This window comes from Chlorella variabilis (assembly GCF_000147415.1).
Source record: "Chlorella variabilis unplaced genomic scaffold CHLNCscaffold_6, whole genome shotgun sequence".
NCBI classification, from domain to species: domain Eukaryota; kingdom Viridiplantae; phylum Chlorophyta; class Trebouxiophyceae; order Chlorellales; family Chlorellaceae; genus Chlorella; species Chlorella variabilis.
The window spans coordinates 989,802-1,008,849 of record NW_005435082.1 but is presented as its reverse complement, the minus strand read 5'-3'; the positions used below and the strand labels follow the sequence as shown (position 1 = coordinate 1,008,849).

The following is a 19,048-nucleotide window of genomic DNA, read 5'->3' as shown; positions in this document are numbered from 1 at the left end:
GGGGGCGCCCGGCCTGGCCTCCTGGCCTGGCCTGGCCTGGCTGGATGGCCTCTTCTATTCTGCCGGCGCGCCGGTACCGCCGGTGGTCTGCCCTGCTGGTGGACTGCTGGAGCCCGCGACTGTGCTGCGCCTGAGCAGCGCTGGCTGCTGTCCCCGCCTCCCCCTTCCCTGCCTCCGCCTCCTCCTCCTCCCGCAGAAGCCGGTCATGGCTGAGTGCGCGCAGCTGAGCCAGTTCGACGAGGAGCTGTACAAGGTCACAGGTGGGCGGTACGGTACCGCATGGTACCTGCAGCTGCAGCGGGGGGCAGCGGGGGCGGGGCAGACGCCGGCCAGCAGGCTTGGTCGGCCGCTGCCCTCCCTCGCCGGCCGTGTGACTGCCCTGGCCTTGCCGGCCCTGGCCCATCCCCCGCCTTCACCCCTCTGCCCGCGGTGCTGTCCCTGCAGGCGAAGGCGAGGAGAAGTACCTGATCGCCACCAGCGAGCAGACGCTGTGCGCCATGCACCGCAGAGACTGGTTTGACAAGCAGCAGGTGCGGGCGGTGCGGGAGTTGGTGGCGGCCTGGTGCCTGCGCGGGTGCACGGTTGGGCTGCAGCCGGCCTGCTGTTGAGATCATGGCGAGGTCTCTCCCCGCCCGTGCGAGGCAGCGCCACGCCGCCGCCAAGCGCTCATGCCTGCATGCCGCGCCGTGCCCTGCTGTGTACCGCAGCTTCCCATCAAGTACATCGGCTACTCCACCTGCTTCCGCAAGGAGGCTGGCAGCCACGGGCGGGACACCCTGGGAATCTTCCGGTGAGGGCGCCTGGGGAGGAGGTGGCGGTGATGTGTGTGTGTGTGGGGGGGTGTCCTGCTGGTGGTGTGATTGTGAGTGTGTAGGGTGTGTGGTGTGGAGGGAGGGGCTCGCTTGGTCCCCGCGCCCCGCCGACCCCTGCCCCCCGCCTGCCGCCTGCAGCGTGCACCAGTTTGAGAAGGTGGAGCAGTTTGTGATTGCCTCGCCGCACGACGACGACAGCTGGGTGGCGCTGGAGGAGATGATCGCCAACGCAGAGGCCTTCTACCAGGCGCTGGGCTTCCCGTACAGGTGCCTGAGGGTGGGGGTGGGGTAGCGCCTGCGTATTTGGGGTGTGTGGGGGCTGTGCTTGTGTGTGGGGTGGGGTGGCTGTGCTTGTGCTCGGGTGCGAGAGTGCGGGCTGTGTGCGTGCCATCAAGGCTGCCCCGCCTCGGCACCAACCTGCCCCGCCTGCACCGCCCCCGCAGGGTCGTCAACATCGTGTCTGGCGCGCTGAACGACGCGGCGGCCAAGAAGTATGATTTGGAGGCCTGGTTCCCCGCCTCGCGCGCCTACCGCGAGCTCGTGTCCTGCTCCAACTGCACAGACTACCAGGTGGGGCGGGGTGGCGGCGCGTGTGTGTGTGGTGTGTGTGTGAGAGGGAGAGGGAGAGTGTGAGGTGTGCATGGGAAATGGTGGGGAGGGATGGTGGTGGTGGTGGCGGTGGCGGTGGTGGTGGTGCCTGTGTGTGGCTGGGCTGCCTCCCTGAGAACCCTGTCTCGACGCCCGCTCCGCACGCGGCGCAGGCTCGGCGGCTGGACATCCGGCTGCGCAGCGCCAAGGGTCCCGGCGGCGAGAGCAAGAAGGAGTATGTGCACATGCTCAACGGCACGCTGTCGGGTGGGCGGGGTGTGGGCCCCGGGGGCCGTGCCCGCTGCGCCGCCGGCTGCTCCCTGTGGCTGGCGCATCCCCGCGCTGCGTGGCCGCCCGCTGTGCTCCGCCCGCCCGCCACCCCGGCATCCCACACGCCACCTCGCCTGCCTGCCGCCGCCCACCTCACCTGCCTCCCGCTGTGCCCGGCCTGCAGCCACCGAGCGCACGCTGTGCTGCCTGCTGGAGAACTACCAGACGGCGGATGGCGTGCGGGTGCCCGAGGCGCTGCAGCCCTTCATGATGGGCATCGACTTCATCCCCTTCAAGAAGGCGTTTGATGGCAAGGGAAAGCTGGTGGACCGGCCGGCAGCCAAGGCGGCGGCGGCGGCCGACGGTGGGGCGGCCATGAGCACCAGCTAGCAGGGGCGCCTGCAGCGCCTCGGCAAGATGTGCTTGGTCCACACGAGGGGGGGCGAGGCAACGAGGCGGGCGCCGCGCTGCCACCCGGCGGGGCTGCGCTGACGTTGAGCTGGGGCCCTGTGCCGTGTAACAAGCTGCCGGATCAGCGCCAGGGTTCGCATGCACACGTTGGGAATGATCAGCTCAACGGCGCCTTCCTTCCTCCCCATGCCGATTTCCACTCGAGAGTTTCGGACCGAGGCCGACTGGCGCATGTTGCACTCCTCAACCCTCCCCGAGCCCCAGAAATCGATCAATTCACTCGCCCGCAAGGGTTTGACAAACTCGACCGCCCCTCTCTTCATGCACGGCACGCCGAAACTGTGCCTAGCTGCCCTACTGCTGCTCCACGCCGGCGCCGCGCACGGTGAGCGTGCGCAGCGTTCATTGACGCTGCGGCCGAGTCCGGTGCAGGCCTTGCTTGGGATGGTGGTGTGGAGGCGGCGGGCTGTGGTTTGGCGCCGCTGCCACCGTCAAGGACAGGCCCTTGCAGTTGCCGCTTCCACCCACAATGCAACCCACACGCGGGCTGTGCATGTGCATGTGTGCAGGATCCACGCAGGTGAACAGCAGGTTGCGGATTCACTGGCCTGACTGAGCTGCTCGCCACCAGGGTCTGCCGGGCACCTCCCGCCGTGTGCTCGTCCTGCCACCATTCCTTCGGCAGGCCACCCCTCAGCCTGCCTGCCCTCCTGGCTCGCCCAAGCACAGCCACTTTGCTCTGAAGGATGCCAGTGCCCACCACTGCCGGACCGCTTCCTCCAAATCTCCATGCAGGGGGCTTCTGTGGAGACCGCCGCTGAACCCAAGTGCAGCTCCGGCTGCCTCACATGCGATGCAAAGGATGGATCCTGCACCTCCTGCCCCGCCAAGTTTGGCCTCAACTCGGCCACACCCAAGCGCTGCGTGCCGGTGAGCATCGCACATCCTCCACAGGCCGGGGCACCTGATGCTGACCTGACCCCGCTTGATGTCGTGCCTGGTGGCCCCACCTGCTGCTTGCACATGCGCTGTGCAGTGCTCCAGCGCGGCGTGCATCGACTGCGATGCGGACTACAGGCGGTGCGTGAGATGCGCCTTTGGGCTCTACCGGTACCTGGTGAGGCATGTGCCAGCCGCTGCCACCTGCATGCAAGCCTGCCCCCTGCGTGCCCAGCCGGCGTGTGCCGCTTCGCCCTGGTGCCACAGGCGCCAAACGGGACCTGCCAGTTCTGCACAGCATTCGGCGGCCCATGCGACCGCGAGCTGGGCTGCAACAGCGACGGATCCTGCAAGGCGTGTGCATGGGGTACGAATCGCTGGGGCCAGAGCTTTGTCATGATCAACGGCCAGTGCCAAGAGGCAAGGTCACATGCCATGCTCGAGTGGGCAACCTGCACATCTCAGTCCAATGAGCACACTGCTCCGCATTGCGGCGCCGCCCTGAGTACGCATTGTGGCACCCTCCTGCAGACGCCTTTGGGGTGCGATAAGAAACGCACCAGGCCAGACGGTACCTGCAAGCGCTGCAAGCCAGGTTTTGTGTTGCTGGGCAATGGCAAGTGCAAGCAGGTAACAGCGGCGGTTGGATTTGTCTGGAGGAGTCGCACCCTGTGGGCAGGAATATCGCTCTGGCGCTTTGCGATTGCCGGCAGGCGTGCCATCCCCAATCACAATCACCATGCCTTCCTGCCCCACCTGCATCCAGTGTCCAGCCAACTGCGCCATTTGCAGCACCAAGGGGGCCTGCTCCGCATGCATGGAGGGATCTACGCTTGTGGGCGGCACGTGTGTGGAGGTGAGTGGCAGGGCCGGCATGCCGGGACTGATGTGGCTGTTCAGCGCATGCCACGGCCCTTGTGCTGGCCAGCACACCATGGTGGCTGAACACAGCTTGTGTGTGTTGAAGCATCCATTCATAGCGGACATGTCACCCATGCTGCCTGCAATGCAGTGCGCTCAGCGGGACTGGAGTTACATGTGTGCTGATTGCACTGGCAACACCACGCGTTGCCGGCGCTGCATGAGAGGCATGGGCGGAGTCAAGGGTGCGGGCGTGTGTGTGCCCTGCCAGGACCCAAACTGCAACGGTGGGTGTTCAAGTAAAGGGCTGAGCGGCTGTGCATGGGCTCACTGCAGGGAGGAACTGATGCTCAGGTGATGGCCAAAGCAGCAGTTGCCAAGAGAACGTTACAGACGATGCCGTCTGATGGAGGCTGAGCCGCCTCATCCTGCCGCCACTTCCCTTGCGCGCGCCGCAGATTGCTCCCTCGACTGGTCCAAGTGCACCAACTGCCACAGCTTTACATACGATGATAATGCATATGTAGCTGTGGGCGGGCGCTGCAAGCCGGTGTGTGCGCTGCTGGGGGGGCGCATGCAGCGCGGCTGAGTGCTGCGCTGCATGGCACGGCTGCTGCTGCATGGCGCTGCCCATCTGGGGTGGGGTTCCAAGCCGCACGGCCCCCCTTGGTCGCCCCAGCTGCTGCTTTCAGGTGGCCCATACTGCTGTACTGCTGCTGGCATTCCCTTCCACGTGCATGGTTGGCCACTGTTTGGTCTGTGTGCAGTGCCGCCCGGGCTGCAGTGGCTGCCCCAGGAAGGATGGCCGCTGCTCCTGGGCTCTGGGACAGCTGGTGCCAAGGGTGTGCACGTCTGACCGCGTGTGCAAGCAGTGTGGTTGGGGCCGCCTCCGAATTGGCAAGGACTGCGAGCGGGTGAGCGGTTCCAGTGTGCAGCACGGAGCTGCCGCTGCACTGACTGGAGTAGCATGCTCGTGTTGGAGGGAGGCATCATCCACCCACACCTTTCCTTGCCGCGGGTGCTGAAATGCAGTGCAAGGTGCCAGACTGTGTGAGTTGTGATGACAATGTGTCACGCTGCCAGAAGTGTGGCTTTGACAGCGAATTCCGACTGTATCCCAATGCAGCACGAACGAAGTGTGTTAGGGTGAGTGGGCCGCCTTGCTGCTCGGCCAACGATCTTGCTGCAACTCTCTCCCCCCCTGCCCACAGCAGGCACCCGCCCCCCTGCCCCGTTGCAGTGCCGAGCCCACGCCAAATGCGTGCGCTGCAAAGGCTTCAACGGGCGCTGCCTGCGGTGCGTCGAAGGCTGGGGTGCGGTGAATGGTGTCTGCAAGAAGTGCCGCGTGGCGGGGTGCATGAAGTGCAACGGGCACGTGGAGGCTTGCAGGAATGGTTGCCCAGGGGATGATTGCGGCAAGTGGCAAACACATGAGTGGGACCCGCGCACAAGGAAGTGCGTGCTGTTCCACGACACAGCGACTGGTTGCCAGTAGGCTCTGCCCCAGTGTGCTGGCTGCTGCCACCTTCCAGCCAGCTGGCGTGCCCCTTTCACCGCTGTATTGTTGCAATTTCCACGTTTGTGTGGAGCCAGCATCACACCGCTGTCAGACGCAGGCGGCAAAGCTGCAGCAACAGCAGGGGCGCACAGTCCACCTTCCATGGCCCAGGCGCCTCAGCCCATCACTCCACAGAGATGTACTTGCTGGGAGGGATGTCGTGCCTGCAAGCCGCAGCCCCACACCGGGAGTGCATCTGTGTGCTGCATGTTTGGGAGTGGGTGCTGGACCAGGCTGGCGACCGCATGCGCAACCGCCAGCCAATACAAGCCAGTCGCCAGCCACACCTGTGTGGGTTGAGGAAGGCAAACTTGGAGGGGTTGGTGGCCTCGAAGGGCGCATGCCTCAGCCGCGCCTCCTCCGCCTGCTGCCACTCCTGCGGGCGGGCAGGCGGAAGCGGCACACCGGCTGGCTACCCAGCGCTGGCTCCCGTCTTGAGGCCGATGGAGCGACTCCAAGCTTGCTGTTGCTTTGGGCAGGCTGTAATCCTTCCCAGCAGTACGCAAAGCATGCAGGGTTGTCCTTGCGAGCGCAGCGGGTGGAGCGGGGGGCGGTGCCGCCTTGCCTTCTCGAGCGTCTTGGGGGTGTGGCCCAGCTTCTTGCCGGCACGGATGCGCATCTCCCAGAACACGTAGATGCCCGCCGCTGCAAAGCATGCATGCAGGGGAGCGATGTTCAGAGGAGGCTGGCTGCCGACGGGAGCGCGCCCGATAGGTGCCGAGCAGGCGATGCACTCCACGGGTGCCGGGCTGCGCAGGCCAGCCAGCTGCAGCCGCCGCGCCCCACCTCCCGCAAGGACTGCCAGAGCGACGGTGGGCCCCTTCACGGGCGCCTGCATGCTCTTGAAGGTGCCCGCAGGGCCGGGGCCCGGGCCGCCGCCAGCTGCAGATGTGGACATTGGTTGCGTGTCTTGGGGGGGTCGAGGGGGCAAGAGGGAGGCACGTCCAAGGCAGCAACCTAACCTTGGCATGACATGTCAAGGGCACCTTCCTGCTTTCCAGAAGGTAGCCCGTCACATCAGTCAGGCAGGCCCTCAGGGTGCTCAGCATTGGCATCACAATTCAGTGAAGGAGAGAGCAGCAGGGCGTTCACCCAGCCTCAGGCCCCCAACCACCTGCGTTGTCCAAGGCAGCTCCACATGCAGGACGAGGCCGAGCTGCACCTGCAGGAGCGGCCACCGGCAGAAGGCACGGCCCGCTGCCTTGCCCGCAGGCGGCAGCGCTGCCGCGGCCGCCACCGCCTGAATCAACCCAGCGCTCCCCCGCGCCGCATGCCGCCGCCTCGCCTGACGCAGACCTGGACCCTCCTTTCCTCAAGGACGACGGCAGCCCCGTGACGCTGGCCGACGCGCGGGCGGTGGAGGCGGAGGAGGCGCGCATGCACGGCGGCCACGTGCCAAAGGGCGGCTTTGCCTCTGCGGTGCAGGCGCGCGGGACGGGGTGTGGGCCGGCGCCATGGAGGGCGACCTCCGCTCCGCTCTGCTGGTTCAGGGGTGCCTGCTCGGCTCCCGCGGCCGCCCGCCGCCCGCTCGCCGCCTTGCTGGTCCAATGTTGCCTGCAGCTCGCTTGCCCGCTACCACGGTCCTGCTGCCGTGCCGCAGAAGGCGGCGCAGGCCAACGTGGAGGCGGGGTTCACGGACCAGCCCACCCTGCGGGAGAGCTTTGCCGCCGTGCAGCAGATGGGCCTGGCTGCGGGTGGGCGCTGGCTGCTTCTGAGGGCCTGGCGGGGCACGGCATGTCACGGGACGGGAACGGCCCAACCTCTGCTCCCCTCCCATGGTGCTGCGCCCCTCCCATACCGCTGCCGCTGCATGCCGGCAGAGGAGCTGCCCAGCCTGCAGGAGGCAGCGGCGGCGGCGGCGGCGGAGCGAGAGCAGCTGGGGCGCACGCGCAGGGGCGGCCTGGCCAGCAAGATGATGGTGGGCCGGGCCGGGGTGGCGCCGCCAGCGGCCAGGCGCCGGACCCCTGTGCCATACCCCCGCTGGGCTGCCTGTGCATGCAGGCATACACGCGCACGACTTGCCCCCCGCCCCGCAGAGCGCCGCCGCCAAGGCGGACTTGGCGATGAAGCGGGTGATCGAGGCGGGGGCGTTCACGGAGGAGGCGGCGGCGCTACTGCAGTCTGCGGAGAGCACGCTGTATGGGCAGGTGGGGTGGGGTGGGGGTGAGGGGGGCCTGGGGCCCACTTTGGCTCGACTGTTTCTGAGTGTGTGTGTGTGTGTGTGTGTGTGTGTGTGGAGGGCAGCAAGGGGCGCTGCAGATGGCAGGTCGCGTGCCGGCCAGCTGGATCGCGCGGCTGCAACCTGCGCGCGCACATGCTGGCACAGGGAAGCTGCCTGGCACAGGGGGGCTGCCCGCCGCCCTGCTCCCTGCTCCTACCCGCCGCCCGCATCCCATGCAGGTGCTGCCAGGCGGGGTGGCCAGCCAGGTGGCGAGCTATGCCAAGCAGAACCGGGAGGCAGGCGTGTGCGAGGAGTACCACCCGCGCCACAGGCAGGGGCAGCGGGCCAGGCAGGGGTAGCAGGCCGGGCAGGATGCCGGGACCCAAGGTTGAGTGCTGCGGGGCAGCTGCAGCGGCACTGGCAGCAACACGGTACAGGCTGAACGCTGAACCTGCCCGACTCGGATTCTGGCTGCACCTGAGGCTCCCCCACCTCTTGGTTGCCCTCTCTGCGCAGCCGACCAGGCGTTTGCATTTGCATTCTGTGTGTGAAAAGAGGGGGAGCACAACAAAGCCGCAAGAACGTCAAAATCCGCGGCGGCGGCAGGCAAGGCGCCCGCCGCGCCGCGTGTGTTGCTGCGTGCTGCCAGAGTGGGCGTATGCCACACGGGTGGTGTGTGGAAGATGGATGTGTGGGGTGGCCTGCCCCGCAGCGCCAGAGAGCGGCGGCGGCAGGCCGCGCGCAATGCACCGTCGGGCCGCCGCCGCCGCGGGGCACCGGTGCGTCCGTCCCGCGTGTATGCGCCGACGCACTGCAAGTACTGCTGTACTGCTGCATGTACCTCCTCATCCTCAGTACTTGATGTCGTACCCGAAGCCGAACCGGGGCGGCTTGTTGAGGTCCAGCGCCGAGAACTGGCCGCTCACCGCCAGGCGCGTCTTGGCCTTGAGCTCCTGCAGGCAGAGAGGGGCGAGTGGGCAGGGGCGGGCGGTGAGGTGGAGAGGGCAGCAGGCAGGCAGGGACGGGCAGGGATGGGGACAGGCAGGTGGGCAGGGACGGGCAGGGCAGAGGGCTGGAGCCAGAGGGAGGCGAGGCGGGCAGGCAGGGGAGGGCGGGCGCCAGCGACAGAGGCGAGCGGTGCGGTGCTGCCATGCTGGCAGGGCTGGCGGCAGCCCGCGCTGACCCTGCCGCGCACGCCACCACAATCGCAAACAACACACACACACACACACACACACACACACTACACACGCGCGCGCATGCCCCGCCGCCGCCCCGCCCTCGACCACCGGGTCCCCTCAGCTGCCTCCACCTGCTCGTACAGCACGCTGACGATGCCTGCGTTGTCCAGCTTGAGCTTGGTCAGGGCGCCGCCCTCCAGCTGCTTGGACACGCCTGGGTGGCGGGGGAGGGTGGGGGGAGGGGGCGGAGCAGGCGGGAGTGAAGGGGTGAGGATGGGGCGTCGGGTGGCAGCTTTGAAGAACGCAGTGAAGCGAGCGCACGCGAGCGTCGCCCGTTGCGGCCGCCGGCGGCAGCGGCAGGGCGCAGACGCCCCGCGCTCTGCCCAAACCGCAACTCAGAACCATGTGCACGCAGGCACCGGCCGCAGGCATGTCAAGACCAGAGTACGGGCAGGCTGGCTCACCGGTGGCAAAGGTGGTGGTGCCTGCCGCAAGGTCGCGCACCACCTCTGCGCCAATGGTGGTGTCACCGGTCACCTTGTGCGCAACCAGCGCGGTGGCTGCGGCGGCAGGGGCGCGGGGCGGGCGTGGGGGGGTCAAAAGCGGCGAGCGCGAGGCGCGCAGCCAGACGATGGCGTGGCCGGGATCGACAGACGGGGGCGCAGCCCCAGCCCATGGGATGGACGCTCCGTGGCGCAAGGCCGCGGCCCGAGCATGCTCGATGACGCAAGGCCGCGCGCCTCTGCTACGCAAGTCCACCCCCCACCCCCCACCCGCACCCGCACCCCCAGCTCACCAGCCTGCTTGTCGTTGTACAGCAGCGCCGCCTGGTAGTCGGACGCTGTGTAGCCCAGGCCCACCGTCCACTGCGGGGGAGTTGGGAGGGCAGGGGGAGGCGGGGGGAGCTGGGCATGAGGGCCGGGCTGTGGGCGGTGGATGCATGGGACGAGGTCGAGGAGCAGCAGCCACGCCCCGTGCTCACCAGCGTGCCACCCACACTCGCCAGCGCGCGGCCCCCGCCCCCCGCCACCAGGCCCCTCCCACACACGCGCCAGCACGCGCGCGGCCCCTCCTTCCCTCCCTCCCTCGCTTCCCACCACCACCGCCGCCGCCGCCCCCACCCCACCTTGGTCACCGCCGACTTGGCTGTGTCGTAGGAGGCCTCGCCCCCCACGGTCAGCCCTTCAACCCGGGGGTGGGTTGCGGCAGGCAGGGGAAACGGGTGGAAGGGGGGCCCGGGAGGCGCGCAACAACATCACACCCGGAGCCGGGGCCAGCGGCGGCGCGCGGACCGAAGGCGGCAGCCCCGAATGCCCGGCGGGGCAACCGAAGGAGCAACCGAGGGCACAACCTGTTGGGGAAGAGCCCAGCCACCGGGGCGGGTGGGGGGGGGCGGGGTCCCGGGCTCCGCCGGGGGGGCGCACCTGCCACCTTCCCCCTGGGCCGGGGGGGTAGGGGCCCCCAAGGACTTAAGGTTGGCGTGGGTGTTGGCGTAGTCAACCGACAGCTTGCCTGCAGGCAGCGGCAGGGAGGGAGGGAGGGTGAGCCTGTGTGTGTTGCCTCCTGCAAGGAGCCGCCGACCGGAGCTTGAACCTCCCCTCTCGACCTGACCAGCCTGCCCGTCAGGTCGTTGCCCACACCCACACCCACACACCACCCTGCCCCCTCTCGTCCCCACACCCAGCCCGCCCCGCCCTCCTCCCAGCCTGCCTGCCGCCCACGCCTGCCCGCCCACCCACCAGAGTCGGGGTCGGGCACGGTGCCGGCGATGCCCAGGTTCAGGCCGGGGGCCAGCTCCTTGTAGGACACAGCCACAGCAAGCTGCAGCAGGCAGGCAGGCAGGCAGGCAGGCGGGTGACGACGCGCTGGGTGGGTGGGTGGGTGCGTGTGCGCCCACATTGGGCTCAGCCACCGCGCTGCCAGCATTGCAGCAGCACAGTGCGGCACCGCCAGGCCGCTGCCCCGCGCTGCTGCTGCCGTCTCTGGCACAGCAGCGAGCAGGGGCCCTGGGGAGGTGGGTGGCGCAGCTTGCCACCGCCGCCGCAGCCGCCGCCGCCGCCCACTACCACATCACCACCGCACCTTGCCCGACTGCCCCATCGTGGCCACAACATTGTACTTGTTGGCGGCATAGGCTGCCTTGAGCGCCATCTCAAGCTTGTCATCCTTGCCCACCGCCGTCACGCTGAAGTCCTGCAGGCGGCCCCGGCAGGCGCAGCAGGAGGCGGGTCGACGGCGTGCCGCGGTGGCGGGCACGGCGGCAGGCCCCGGCAGTTGCGGGGCGCCAGCCGCCGCCTTGCGGGGGCGAGGACGCCCATGGGCAGCCGCACCGCGCCCTGCAGTGCTGTGCATCGCTGCAGCTGGCCTGCTGCTGCAGGGAGGTGAAGGCGGGAAGCGGGCTGCTCCGGTGGATGCCGCCCGCCGCCGCCGGCCCGCCCGGGCCCATCGCGCCAAACCCAAGCTGATGGCCGCTTCCACGTGCGGCCTACATCCCACCCATGCCATCCCCGGCCTGCTGGGCCCCGAATGGGCTTCGGAGAGCCCACGGCACCCAGCACAGGTCGGTCATCCTCCCACCCGCTGTCCTTATCGTGCCGCTGCGCACTCACCACGCCATCGGCGGTCTTGCTGGACAGGTTCAGGACCTTCTCATACTGGAATTTGCCCGTCTTGGCGCCATACAGCAGCTCTGCACGTTGGAGCGGCAGTGGGGTGTCGGGGAGGCGCCCCGACAGCAACCCTGGGGTCTGCCAGGACTGGTGCAACGCGGGGCAGGCCGATCGCGACGTGCCGGCGTCTCACCCTTCGCATTGGTGCCCAGGCTGGTGAAGGCTGCGGGAGCCATCGTTTCGGCTGTAGGGCACCGAGAAAGGATGGAGGAGCGAGGGGCGGAAGGCGGGCGGCGGGAGGCGTGAGAGGGATCAAGCCCAACCAGCCAAACGCAAAGCACGCAGCAGGAGCGCCCACTTGCACTGCCAGATGCAGGCGAGCTGATGGAGTGTTTGCAAAAGATCGGGGCTGCAAATGTGTAGCAGCACCTGGTAGCGGGCGGCAGGCGGCGGGACCCGCCGCAGGCACAGGCATGTGGAGAAGCAGCAGCGAACAGGTCAAGAAGCCGTGGCTGCAGAACTGCAGCGGTGCCACGAGCAGAGTGAAATCCCGCCTCTTGGCTGCGCGTTACTACGCACCACGCAGCTCATGTTTGCCGCGGCGCGCGCCAGCTGCCGCCGAATGCCGCTGTGCCCATCCAGTGGCCTGCTGCTGCAAAGCTGGGCGGGGCCGCTCCTGCAGGCATCGCCGCAGAATGGCTGAGGGATCCACAAGACACCGCCTGCCAAGCAAGAACATGCATGTCTGCAGTCCACGCACTGCCGCATCAAGTGGCAGCCGTGGGCACCAACCTGCACCTAACCGTCTCGGCTCCAGCGCCGCTGCCGCCTTCACGTCTGCTGCCGGGGGTGGCTGGCCTGTGGCCACCCCACCGCTGGCGCTGCTGCTGCTGCTGCTGCTGCTTGCCCCTGGCTCCTTCTTGTCTGCGTTCATGGTCCTGCCCGTCTCTGACGCGACGTAGAACGCCATCTTGAACACACCCCACACCCCCACCGCAGCGATGAACACGGCGCCAATGGCTGCAGCGCAGGAGAGGGGCAGGCGCAGATGCAGGGGGTGGTTCGAGGGTATGCCTGCAGGGCTGCTTGGCCTGGCTAGCGGGGTCAGGCACTCGATTCAGCGAACACCAGCCTGGGCGGTGTTGCAGGAGGACGGCTCACCTCCGGCGCCCATGGCACCCACTGTCGCAAACACATTGGGAGGTGGCGGCAGCGGCTCCTCAGGGTTAAATCCTGCAGGCAGCACACACAGTGAGAGGCTGCTGCAGGAGCAATACCCTGCAAGGAACGCGGAACAGCGCCAGACGCCAGACGGCAGCCCATCGCCTGGCGGCCCTCACCTGGCTGCCCGGCGCCAGGGGGTGGCTGGGTCTCGCTCGACAGGCCTCGCTTGCCGGCTCCTGGCGCAAAGCTGCTGCGCCGGGCAAGCCTGCTGCACACTGCACTGCGGCAAAGCATCGGAGGCAGCGGCTGGCAAGGTTGTGCTCCCAGTGAATTTTCCAATGGTCCAGGACTTGTGTTCCAGGCTCCGAGAGCCTTGAACTGCCATGAAGGGCACACTGCCAGCAGGGCAAAGATGCAGGCCAGCCGGCTCTCTGCCCAAGCTTACATCAATTGAGCGAGCTTGGGATTGCCTAAATCCGGTGGCAAACTGCCCACGGGGTTTGAAAAGCGGAGTGAGCCTCTGCTGCAAAAGTTGACCGGCAGTAGGAGGTGTCGAAACGCGGGGAGAAGCGGCAGCATGCCGCTGCTGCGCAAGGTGAATACATCGGGACAACCAGCAGGAGCGCCGTGACCCGAAGCGTGGGCAATCGTCGCTGCACCACTAAACCTTTGCTGCCCGTTGCTGCAGGGCTCCCAAGGGGCAACAGCAGAGCGGGGACGCTCGCCCTCGAAGACTGCAGCGGCGGGCCGACCAGCATCCAAGGGCAGGTCCAGCCAAGCCGACCCGCGCAAGACGCCGACACCGGTGCCAGCGGGCGCGCAGCAACAGACGCCTGCAAGCGCGTTGGCAACAGCAGCTGACGACTATGCCATGGTGCGTGGTGGTTAAAAGGTGCAGGGGACGGACTGGTGGATGCACAGAGGCGTTGGCGTGTGCCGAGCCGCTCAGCCTGCATGGCCGCCCTATGGCCCTGCCTCCTCACCTGCAGCGGCGCACCTTGCCTCTCCCCATCCCTGCCCGTTGCCTGCAGCCCGTCCGCGAGGTGGTGCGGCCCGCCAACCAGCTGGCGCTGTCGGCCGGGGAGCTGGAGGAGGAGGTGGGGCGGTCGCTGACGGCGGGCAACCCCACGGCGCCCGCCAACCTGGTGCGGTACAGCTTCCGCGAGCGAGGGTACCGCGCGGAGCCCATCATCGACCAGCAGCTGCAGCACTTTGCGCTGGGCGGCTGCCTCATGCACTGCGAGTCCGAGGAGGCGGCGCGGCAGCGGCGGCGCGAGTCGCAGGCCGCCGCCGCCGCCGCGCGCTCGCGGCGCGGCACAGAGCAGCAGTCGCGGCGCGCCACGGGGGTGGCCGCCGTGCGGGCCAGCGAGGCTGGGGCAGGCGCGGCGCCGCTGAGCAGCGAGGCCTCGCTGGGACCTGGCGCCCTGGATGACGACGCGGCCACCACCCGCCTGCGCAACCAGTTCAACTTTGCAGACCGGGCGGCGCAGACGGGGCACCACCCGCCCCGCGACAGAGCCACCAGGACCGAGCCACCCCCCACCGCCGTCACCGCCGGCTCCTGCTCCCGCTGGGAGATCTATGAGGCGTATGTGCAGGACCAGGAGCGGCAGCGGCAGACCGAGGAGCTGGCGCGCCAGAAGGCGCAGGTGGCGCGCAAGGGCAACCAGCAGGCGGCGGCGGCCATGGCGCAGCGGGCGGCGGAGCTTGCGCTGGCGCCCGCGCAGTGGGTGGGTAGGGTTATCGCGTGGTGGTTGGCGGTGGCGGGTGGTGGGCAGCTGGGATGCCCGTGGCATGGCATGGCAGGCGGGTGGCAGGGAGGGTACCAACCAGGGCCTGGTCCCGCTCCCTTGTGCCTGTGATGATCAAGCCCCAGCTCACCTGCGCTCATGTCGGCCTGCTGCAGGACCTGCGGGGCGGCGACGGCCTGGCGGCGCTGCCGGGGCAGGCTGCCTGCCTGGTGGAGCGCATGGTGCAGCAGAACCTGCTCAAGGATGTGGCCATGGACTTCAGGGTGGGTGCCTGGCTGCCTGATGGCAGGGCATGCACGGACGGCCACGTGGCGGGATGGAATAGCAGCCTGGCTGTGCGCCCAGCCTGATTCCAGCCGCCTGTGCTTCTGTGTCGCATGCCACTGCATGTGCCTCCTCATCTCCCCGGCTGGCCCTCGCCATGGTGCCGCCACCTGGTCCCCACTGCGCTCTCACCCTGCCTCCCTTCTGCCATGGCCTCCTCTACCTCCCGGCCTGCTGCGCAGTACTGGGATGACCCTGCCGACGCGGTGGCGCCAGAGGAGGGCACACTGCTGCCGCTGTGGGGAGAGAAGGGCGAGAGCTTCACCAGCCCGCGGGTCAAGCGCCGCGCGGTGACCGCGCTGTGCTGGAGCCCCCGCTACTTCGACCTCTTCGCCGTCGGCTACGGCAGCTTCGATTTCCTCAACCCCACCACCGGCCTGGTGTGCTGCTACAGCCTGAAGAGCCCGGGGCAGCCAGAGTTCAGCTTTGGCACGGCGGCGGGGGTGATGTGCCTGGACTTCCACCCAGACCACCCCAGCCTGCTGGCCGTGGGCTGCTACGACGGCGCCGTGGTCATCTTCGACCTGCGGGCAGGCAAGCTGCGCAGGGGTGATGCTGCAGCGCCGCACGCAGGCATGACACACAAATTGAGGAGCATGGCAGAGCTCCTTGTCTTGTCCTCATGTGCCTGTCTGCTGTGCCTTTGCACTCCCCTCTGCCTGCCTGCAGCGGGCGACAAGCCGGCGTACCAGTCCACCCCCCGCAGCGGCAAGCACAGCGACCCTGTGTGGCAGGTGTGCTGGCAGCGCACGCACAGCCACGAGCTGGCGCTCAGCAGCATCAGCACCGACGGCCGCGTCACGGCCTGGACCGTCAACAAGAACGAGCTGTCGCACCAGGACGTGCTGCAGCTGAGCACCCTACGCGCCAGGGAGCGACTGGTGCCGCCGCTGCCGCCAGCGGCCGCGGCGGCCGCGGCGGCGGAGCAGGCGCAGGCGCAGCCGCAGCCGCTGCAGCAGCTGCAGCAGCAGCGGTCGGACAGCAGCGGTGGGTCGGAGGAGGAGAGCGGGTCTGTGGGAATTGCAGGTATGCCTTGCTGCGGCAGTCTGCTCTACCCCTGGCCCTGAAACTGAGCGCCGCACTCCCTGTGCGGCTTCTCGTCGCGCCCTGGCCTGCCTGCCCCCCAAGCTCCGGCCCGCAACCATGGGTCGTCCCAGCCCCGCACTGCCCCTGCGCTGCCGCGCCTGCCCTTGCAGGCGGCTGCTGCTTCGACTTCAACCGCGAGCAGGAGTTCCTGTTTGTTGTGGGCAGCGAGGACGGGTCGCTGTACAAGTGCTCCACAGCCTACTCCAGCGAATACCTACAGGTGGGGCAGGGATGATGGGTGGTGGTGGTGGTGGTGGTGGCTGTGGTGGCGGTGGCCAGGTTAAGTTTGGTGTGGTGTGTTTGCGCGTGTGGAGACGCATAGGCATCTCGGCATGGGCACGGCACAGGAGGAGCAGGGAGAGCTCTGGAGCTCCAGTGCTGGTTGACCATGCGAGCAGCCACCGACAGCCAGGCAAGGGAGGCAACCCCAACCCTGCCCCCCCCCTTGCAGGCCTACCAGCCCGGCCACCGCCTGCCCGTGTATGCGGTGCGCTGGAACGGCCTGCACCCGCGCACCTTCCTGTCAGCCGGCGCCGATTGGAAAGTCAAGCTCTGGGACTCGGTGCTGCCAAAGGTGCCAACTGCTGGGGGAAGGGCGGGTGCCTGCTGAGGCTGGGCTGCAGCACGGTAGCAGACCGTGCAGGGCAGGATGCACACTGCCCGCGAGCCTGCGCCTGATCAGGCATATCACCCGCCTGCCCCTGCCTGCCCCTGCCCCCGCCCGTCGCCCGCAGCCCGTGCTGAGCTTCGACCTGCGCGCCCCCGTGGGCGACGTGGCGTGGGCGCCCTTCTCCGCCACCGTGTTTGCCGCCGTGACGGACGCGGGCAAGGTGCACGTGTTCGACCTGGCGCGCAGCCGCGCGGCGGCGGCCTGCGTGCAGCGCGTCACCCGCAAGGCCCGCCTCACCAAGCTGGCCTTCAACGCCCGCCACCCCGTGCTGCTGGTGGGCACCGAGCATGGCGGCGTGGTGTGCCTCAAGCTGTCGCCCAACCTGCGCCGCGACTTCGCACCAGGTGGGCGGCCGGCTGGGTGTGCAAGCGGCGGAGCAGGAAGTGCCTCCCTGCTGTGCTGTGTGGGGCCGCACGTTGGCACAGCCAGCACGGAGGGTGGCAGCTGGGCGGCGACTCTGCCCGCCCCGCCCGCTGCCCTGCCACACATGCCCTGCCGCTGCCGCCGTACCTGCGGCGCAGGCGCGCCAGCCAGCGGTGGCGGCGCCACCCTGGGGCGCAGCGACTCGGAGGCGGCGGCTGCGCGGGCGGCGGAGGCGCAGCGGCTGGAGGCGGTGTTGGTGCTGGCGGCCAAGTGCAACCAGGCGCTGAGGGAGGAGGACTGGGAGCTGATGTGAGGGGGGCATGGGCCATGTGCGACAGGCAGGCTTGCACAGGGCTGTGCAGCAGGCACAGGGCTGCGCAACCTTGCAGGCAGGCAGGCTGGCAGGCTGGCATCCACGCACACGCAATCTGACACCGTCTCAACGTCCCTATGGGTCCATCCCTTGCTGCTGACCGCATTGTTTTGACACTGATAACTAAACTCGCTGTGGCAAGTGATGAAGACAGCAGGCAGGGAGCAGCAGGGAGGCACCGACACAGTGACATGCAAAACACGGGGAGGCAGGGGCAACTTTGCGCTAGTGATTACTCAGGGCTGCGGCGGGGGAGGCGGGTACTGCTGCTGAGGCGCCGCGGATGGCCCAGCCTGGATCGTGGGATCTGCTGGCGCCGTGGCTGCCGGCTGCTGCGCCACCGCCTGGGCCTGCTGCTCGTAGCCAGACGCCGCTGCGCCGTATGGTGCTGCTGCCGCCGGTGGCAACGGCGCTGCCGCTGCTGGCGGCGCTACCGCTGCTGCTGGCGGCGGCAACGGCACAGCAGGCGCCTGGGCAGGCGGCGCAAAGCCGCTGGGCGCCAGCAGGGCGGCCTCCACGGCCTGCATGACCTCCGGTAGCTGCACGGCCTGGCCGGCTGCCAATCCCTGCGCACCAGCTGGAGCCCCGTCGGCCGCCGCTGGTGCGGGCTGTGCAGGCAGGGACGCCGGCTGGGGAGGCGCAGGGGCCGCCGCCGTCTGTTCCCGGCCAGTGCCGATCACCTGCTGCACGGCGGCAGGTGCCTGCAGTACCGCCGGGGCCAGCTGCTCGAAGGCCAGCTGCAGCGGCGAGAGGGCAGCCTGCTGCTGCACGGCAGCAACATCTACGTCCATCGGAGCGGCCACAGCTTGTGGCGGCTGAGGCGGCGGCTGCACAGGCGCGTCTGTGGACGCGGGAGGCGGCTGCACCTCCCGAGGCGCAACCTCCACAACGGCCACGCCAGCCAGTGCCTGCGGCGGCTCAGCCGGCACCGGCACGGCTGCAGCGGGCGCCTGCTGCGCTGCCGGCGCCGCCGCCTCCTGCTGTGGCTCGGCCTTGGGAGCAGCCTGCTGCTGCGTCGCCTGCTGCGGCGGCACGGCCGCCTGCGGCGCCGCCACCGCCACCGCCGCCAGGCCCTGCCCACCGCCGCCCTCCTCCTGGGGCGCCGCCGGCGGCGGCTGCACCGTGGCAGCTGCCGGCGGGGCGGCGCTGCTGCCGCTGCCGCCGCTGCCGCCGCCGGCGCCGGCGCCGGCGTGGTGGCGTGGCGGGTGGTGGTCCTGGTGCTGCTTCATGCGTTCGTATAGGTGCTCCAGCTGCTCCCCGCTCTCCTGGTTCTCTGCAGGGGGGGCAGCAGCCAGGGGGCAAGCAGCAGGGTGCGCGCAGGCTATCAGCACAAGGGGCCGGCTCAGGCGGGGCAGTAGTCTTGCCAAGGGCGAGAGGGGCGAATGGAGGGCCAGGCCGCAGGATGCGACAGCGGGGCGCCCGAGAGCAGCGCAGGGGCAGGGCGGAAAATAAGTGCGGTACCGTGGGTGGCCGCCCACCACCTGTGTACCTACCTGTGTAGTGACTCACAAACTCCCACAGGCTGTGGCGCAGCTCCTCGTCCCCCACAGCCTCCTGCTCAATCCTGCGCGCATACGCACACACACGCGCCCAGGCAGCCAAGCAGGCGGCCGGGTCGGTCGAAAGTTGGCGGCCCGCCAGCCGGTGATGCCCTGTCAGGAAACAGACAGAAACACACACACACACACACACACACTCCGCCGCCGCCGCCGCCGCCGCCAGGCAGCGCCGCCGCCCCTCCCTCACTTCTCGCCGATGGCTGCCAGGTACTTCTTCGTCTTCTGCACCACCAGCTTTGCATCCATCTCCCCGCCCTTGCGCTGCAGGCAGCAGCGGGCGGGGGTGCAGCCGGTGTGACGCCAGCCGCGGCGGCCGCAGCGCGCAGGACGCGCGGCGCCGGAAGCTATGCACTCGTCTCTGCCCCGCC

General features: G+C 69.0%; 4 protein-coding genes across 4 annotated transcripts in view; 3 read left to right on the top strand and 1 right to left on the bottom strand.

Moving 5' to 3' along the window:
• CHLNCDRAFT_56101 (hypothetical protein) overlaps positions 1-2,060 on the top strand; it is a gene marked incomplete at its 3' end in the record, with an annotated part of 4,186 nt that extends 2,126 nt beyond the window's left edge. Inside the window, exons 7-13 of the mRNA XM_005849268.1 lie at positions 197-260; positions 445-530; positions 708-790; positions 951-1,079; positions 1,256-1,382; positions 1,574-1,667; positions 1,855-2,060. Coding sequence (XP_005849330.1) covers positions 197-260; positions 445-530; positions 708-790; positions 951-1,079; positions 1,256-1,382; positions 1,574-1,667; positions 1,855-2,060 — 789 coding nt within the window. The remainder of the gene's footprint in view (positions 1-196; positions 261-444; positions 531-707; positions 791-950; positions 1,080-1,255; positions 1,383-1,573; positions 1,668-1,854) is intronic.
• An 810-nt stretch (positions 2,061-2,870) lies between these two features.
• On the top strand, positions 2,871-3,571 carry CHLNCDRAFT_143708 (hypothetical protein; the record flags this gene model as incomplete). The annotated part of the gene is made up of 4 exons (XM_005849267.1): positions 2,871-3,011; positions 3,118-3,198; positions 3,288-3,387; positions 3,552-3,571. The coding sequence occupies 4 exons, from the start codon at positions 2,871-2,873 to the stop codon at positions 3,569-3,571; spliced, it is 342 nt and encodes a 113-aa protein (XP_005849329.1).
• A 4,544-nt stretch (positions 3,572-8,115) lies between these two features.
• CHLNCDRAFT_48185 (hypothetical protein) lies at positions 8,116-11,670 on the bottom strand. The gene is made up of 10 exons (XM_005849064.1): positions 11,584-11,670; positions 11,391-11,470; positions 10,864-10,974; positions 10,521-10,602; positions 10,213-10,293; positions 9,908-9,987; positions 9,578-9,647; positions 9,246-9,341; positions 8,913-8,995; positions 8,116-8,553 (listed from the first exon to the last, which is right to left on the bottom strand). Exons 1-10 carry the CDS (start codon positions 11,624-11,626, stop codon positions 8,452-8,454), a joined length of 828 nt encoding a protein of 275 aa, XP_005849126.1. The 5' UTR covers positions 11,627-11,670; the 3' UTR covers positions 8,116-8,451.
• A 1,849-nt stretch (positions 11,671-13,519) lies between these two features.
• CHLNCDRAFT_21762 (hypothetical protein) lies at positions 13,520-17,061 on the top strand (the record flags this gene model as incomplete). Its single annotated transcript, XM_005849266.1, has 9 exons — positions 13,520-13,881; positions 13,951-14,293; positions 14,503-14,568; positions 14,812-15,178; positions 15,299-15,510; positions 15,601-15,655; positions 15,826-15,935; positions 16,167-16,277; positions 16,450-17,061. 9 exons carry the CDS (start codon positions 13,520-13,522, stop codon positions 17,059-17,061), a joined length of 2,238 nt encoding a protein of 745 aa, XP_005849328.1.
• Between the last annotated feature and the right edge of the window lie 1,987 nt (positions 17,062-19,048).